The sequence below is a fragment of the Neophocaena asiaeorientalis genome, unplaced genomic scaffold, assembly GCF_003031525.2.
Source record: "Neophocaena asiaeorientalis asiaeorientalis breed wild unplaced genomic scaffold, Neophocaena_asiaeorientalis_V1.1 scaffold96, whole genome shotgun sequence".
Classification (NCBI taxonomy): Eukaryota; Metazoa; Chordata; class Mammalia; order Artiodactyla; family Phocoenidae; genus Neophocaena; species Neophocaena asiaeorientalis.
In genome coordinates this window covers 3,723,169-3,728,852 of record NW_020175831.1, presented here as the reverse complement: position 1 = coordinate 3,728,852, position 5,684 = coordinate 3,723,169, and the positions used below count along the sequence as shown (strand labels likewise).

Sequence of the window (5,684 nt, the reverse complement as noted above, 5' to 3'; positions counted from 1 at the left end):
CTCCTCCTCTTCCTCCCTCCCTCCCTCCCTCCTCTCCTCTTTCTTCCTCTAAATCCCTCTCCACTGCTCTCTCTGCCTTTCTTGCCTTCACGGTTCCTTTTTCTAGGAATTCTTTTCCTTTTATTTATTTTTTTTTTTTGGTGGTTTGGCTTGAGACCTCTGCTCATTGGGCGCTGTGTTACAGGGAGAATGAGTGCGGTGTGCTGCCCCCCGCGCTCACTTGGGGAGGTGATCCTGGCGGTCACCCCTCCAACTCTCCCCTCACTTGGTTTCCCCTCCCCTTACCTCACCAAAAGGCCGCTCTGAAAGAGGAGACAGGCACTTTCGGTTTTTGCCCCTCTCATCTCCAGGCAAGCCAGCCTGTCTGACCTTGCGCAGAAAACCTGGGCTCTGCAGGCCAAGAAAATGTGCTCTCCCCACACCAACCCTCTCCTACATAAATTGGGGTCCCTCCCATTTCTTCCAGTTTCTGCGGTAGAATTGCCAACCAGCTCAAAGGCTGGAAATGGTTTTATGTACTTGTCAACTTCTCCAAAATAACAGTTTGAACCCCCCATGCCTATCCTTTTTCTCAGCAGAAACATCTTCCTGAACAGTCCTGGGTTAGAGGAGAGGCAATATTTTTGGATTCCCTCTGAAACCCTTTGTTTAAGTCTCCCCTAAGTGCAATTCTCATTTACATGGAATTAATTGTAGCCCCTCTTCCCTTGCCCCCCAAATGTTTGTCCACTGAAAAGCCTGGTCAATGCAACATTGAAGAGGAGAGGGGCTCCATTTGTTTAGGAAAAAAGCAACTCCCCAGTTTCAGGCTTGGAAGAAAAAATAGTCCTTCTTCTTCAAAGGCAGGAGTCACATTCCCTTTGCACTTCTCATGGAAGCTGCCCCAGTGAACCCCAGATGGAAAGTAAATGTCCTTGGCTGGCTCCCCTCATCATTAATGCATGGGCATGGCCATCAGGCTTTAGAACCTGCCTGTTAAGAGGTAACCTCTCACCCCCCATCCTTTCAAGGACACTGTCTTTGGATTTCTAGTAATACGTTTATAAACATTTGCATTGGATGTCTATTTGAAAGTTCTCTATTAACATCCTCACACCCAGTAAGTACCTAAGTGGACGTGGACTTAAGCAGGAAGCACGCAGCACCCTCTGGAGCAGGCCATTTGTATCCCTTGAAAAAGCTCCGATGACCTTGGATGTTTTTGATTAAAGTACTTCTGTTGCCACGTGTCAGCAAAAGTCATATTCTTTCTAGAAAAAGTCAGTGGGCTCCAACTTTTCTGGAGGTAACCATAGCAGCAGCCAGGGTCCATTAAAATGTTTTCTCTCTTCCCCTGTTCACCACCAGATAGATGCTCGAGGATTCAGCAAACACTGGGGAAGCAGAGGACAGAGGTTTGGTCGTGAAATAGCAACACCTTCTGCACTGAAGAATAATTAAACAATATTTTTAATTATACAGGAAAATCAAGCGCGTTGTTGGACGCTCCCAAGCTAGAGCACTTTACACTGGTCTGTATGTGTGGAACTGAACAGAGCTTGTTCAATTCTGAAATATTCTGAGAAATTACTTCAATTGTCAATTTTCCTCTACCCAAATAAAGGCGGAGCTTTATGACCCTCCTTTTCAGCTGAGGGAAGGAGGGCTGGGAAAAGACTCCGCATTTTTTAAAAAGCAGCCATATTTGCACTTCTCCCCACTGTGCAGCCTCTAAGCCATGTGCTGGGCTTTGTGGAATCTCACAAAATGGGAGCCCCTGAACTGACTTTTCTCTAGGAACCATTGAGACCCACACCCTCTTTTGTGTGTTTCTGGTCCACGCAAACAGAGAACCTAAATCACTTCGGACTCTTGGTTTTTTCATCCAGTGTTAACATTGGAGGGTCTGATCTTTCTGTAAACGGTTTACAAACCTCTCTAAGCAGACTCTATAAGCAGTCCAGAGCACCAGAGTGTCGGCTGTTTGCAAAGGGTTCTCTGAAGGTTTATGCAAATTGCTGCAGCAAAAATGTTGGTTTGCTTATTGCGGCAAACCCTCGGATGTTTTCAGATTTGAGCCAATTAGAAGGGCATCTCCTGCACTCGTCATTGCGAGTTGTCTGCATGAAACACTGTGATGGGGGTTTCTAGCCACTGGAAGAAAGAAGGTGGTGAGTGTGTGTGATTTGTAATTCCACAAGCCCTTTATTTGGAGACAAAACTATGCTTTTCCTAGCTACAAAAGGAAGCATATATACCTACATTTATTACCAACACTTTCTACACATGACTAATCTACGTATATGTACAAATACACCAAATATATACCAAAAATACCAAATTTGTAAATGTACAAATACGCTCAAATGTACTAATTATGCAACAGCCTTTTTCCTTACATGAGCTACGAGTTTACCATGGGTCAGGGGGCCGATGGGGCCAGAAGGTACAACACTTTCAGAGAAGCACAAAGTGGAGAGGAAATAAGAACATTTTTACCTCTCCCTTCCTTCACTGATTTCCACATATATCCATGCACCAGGTCCCACACCATACAGAGAGTCTTGCCCATATCGATGGCTCTAAAAATGATTTGGGGGGAGCATTGTTGTGTAGCAGAGAGCGAATTTTGCTAATAGAGGAGTCCCTTAAATGGAGGGCAGCTGGAGCTCAGCCAGCACCAGTCTCTAGCCAGCTTACTCCCACCCTCTCCCCAGCCAGGCTGTTCCCTAGCCATGCTTTCAGGCACTTGGTATACTTGCTCTAAACCAGTCAACAGCAGAGTCTCAGGCAACACACAGAGCAAAATGTTTCCAAATGCAGCATTCACGTTTGCAGCTGTCTCCTCTCGTGCACCACCCTTGATTTAAAATTGTCTTTCCTGGCTCAGGTCAGCGAATGCCACAGCCATGGCCTCTTCCCTGGATAGAAAGCCAGGTGGTGCTTCGCCTCTTGCCGAACCAGTGCCAACATCTCCCTGGTCCTTGAAACAGCAGGCAGACAGCTCACCAATGCCTGAGGGGGTGATACAGGCCTAAAACTATAGGATTCCAGTTTCTTACCTGTGCAATAAAAGCCACTCTGGAAATTAAAATGTACCTCTTTATAAATATACAGGCATCTAGAAGAAGAAGAGAATTCTTCAATGCCTACCTGATAAAGGTGCTTTCCCTTTTGGGGGGAGAAATGTTAGCTTACTTGAATTTCTCCTCTTCCCTCCCGCCCCTCTTACCCCTCCTCTTCCCTCATAAAATGGCAGCTGTAGGAGCAGCCTCAAATAGAAAATGGGTATCTTGTTAATAACAGATCCCAAACCCCAGCATCAGCGCCAGCTCAGTGGAATAAGCTGTGGTGTAACCTGGACTCTGGGTTGTTCCCCACTGGACCTATGACTCCAGTCCTTTGCGAAGTTCAAAGCTTTCCAAGTATCTTATCAAGGTTATTTAGAGCAAGATGAAGCTGGGATAGCCTGGCCAGCCCTCTCTGGAATGAAAGAGAGGCCCCCCTCCTTGCACTGATTTATTTATTTTTACAGCAAGGGTGCACATACCCCCCCTTTTAAAAAATCAAGTAGACGCTTTAGCAGGATGTTGCCTTCACGTGAGCCCAGGCGATTGTTCCTGACTCAGGAAAAGGGTTATTAACGGCGCTCAAAGACACTAGCTCTAGAAAAAGATTCATTTCTTTTATTAAAGAGCTAGCTATGTTCTGCAGCGGTTGTTTACACTCGGATTTTTCTGCGTTTGCTCTCAAGGATTGTTTCAAATAGGTGAGGCCAACCTGGAGAACAGCAGAGGACGTACCAACCGACATCTGAGACGTGCACAGCAAGTTGGCTCACAATGGGCGTGCAAACAGAGCGAAGGGAATACAAATAAATATGGCACCTCCTCAAAAAAACGGAATCACAGCGGCGGCCACAGCACAGAGACCTAGCAATTTCAGGCAATACCAAGCACAGTTCAAAACGAAAGCAAGTTCAGAAACAAGAGGCGTTCCACAAAGCGACTTGCCAAAGTAAAAAGTATATGAGTGAAAAGTTATAATTGGCTTTTCAAGTATTCATTCACTCTAGATGATTAAATTGCCATAATTTGTATAAACTATAGAAAATGATTAAATGTCAACTTTGACATTGTCCTGAAACTTCTGTCACTGGCCCAACATTTTCCCCAAGTTTAAGGAAGCTGCAGAGCCAGGACTACACATTACACTCTTCAGCTAACATGTGCTTTTTGAATATTTGGCCCAGACTTTTTCCCAGAGATATTACATTTACAAAATACTCAAAGAAACTTTTAGGAGTAAACAAAAGGCACCCGAACCATTCATTATAAAAGTAGAAAGAAAAATATAAATAATACATTTTAATCAAATAATATAAAGTAAATATTCTGCAGGCATAATTTTTTAAAAAAAATTAATAGACTTCTTTTAATTTACTCACCATAAAGAAAAAATTTTAAATGTTCAAGTGCACTTGTTTGATTAATAAAGCATTTTATATTCAATTGTTTAGTGCTAAACATTAGGAAGTTTACGTTGTTGAGGCAAAATCACCAGCTCAGCCATTAAAAACTACCATTATAAAAATATAGCTACAAGGTCAGAATCAAATTACTCTTACATAGGACAGCTCAAGGGCTGTTCCCGTACGACACTAGAAACTTTTTTTAAACACCCAAATCCCTCTCAAAGCGCAGAAACCTCAAGAGCAGTGACATGAAGGTAGCTTGAAATAAAGGTAAAGTCCTTTCCAACAAAGAAAATAGGTGGTGTTCACCAGCATATGCTGATCATTAGTTTCAATAATCTGCGGTAAAATTTTAAAAGTGGAAGTTAATTTGTCGGGCCTTCGGCTCGGTCTTCCTCCAGCTCTTGGGCTTCCTTTTTGGTTTCCCCATCCTTCACCTCCTGTCGGGAAACCGGGAATTTGTCCTTGTTGTTCTCCTTTTTCCATTTCATTCTCCTGTTCTGGAACCAGATTTTTACCTGTCTCTCGGTGAGGGCCAAGGCGTGGGAAACCTCGATTCTTCTCTTCCTGGTCAGATAAGGGTTAAAAAGGAATTCCTTTTCCAGCTCTAGGGTTTGGAATCGACTGTAGGTTTGTCTTCCCCTTCGTCTACCAGGAGCTGCTGATTAAATCAAACAGAAAAAAAAAGAAAATAAATGTTTTAAAAATGTAATGGTGCATCTGCAGGTTGCTGAAGGTTTCTGGAACGGGTCTAAGGAGTGAAATATACACAACTCTCCTTAGGTCTGATATATATATAGGATGGGCAGTCAAGAGGGGCAGAGAAAACGTCTTCGCAATCATTCTGTCCCCATCGTCTTTACATGGTTTCCACTTAAAATAAAAAAGTTTATCTTACTTTATAAGAGTCACTGTAAGCTACACAAAAAGGAAAAGGAGAGGGAGAGGAAAAGGGAGTTTTAAAGCTAGAACGTGAGATGAAAGCAGATTTCTCCCCCTCTGCCCGCTTAAAAAAAAAAAGCATCCCAACCTTGTGGTCTCATCCAGGGAAACATTTGAGAAGGAGACGAGCTCTGATTTAAGTGGTCTGGGTCCTCGCCAATATTACCACTGGACGATTTACAGTCAGGATATTGTACCAGCTCGGCCTCTTGCTGGGTCGTAAAAATCGGCTGTCTCTGTAAGTTATCGTATCCGTAAAACTTCGCGGGCTCCCGGTGACAGGCAATCC

At 43.7% G+C, this 5,684-nt stretch overlaps 1 protein-coding gene across 1 annotated transcript in view; it reads right to left on the bottom strand.

The window, feature by feature from the left end:
- Positions 1-4,412: 4,412 nt before the first annotated feature.
- HOXD8 (homeobox D8) overlaps positions 4,413-5,684 on the bottom strand; it is a gene marked incomplete at its 5' end in the record, with an annotated part of 2,478 nt that continues 1,206 nt past the window's right edge. The window contains one exon of the mRNA XM_024732848.1: positions 4,413-5,111. Coding sequence (XP_024588616.1) covers positions 4,819-5,111 — 293 coding nt within the window. The remainder of the gene's footprint in view (positions 5,112-5,684) is intronic.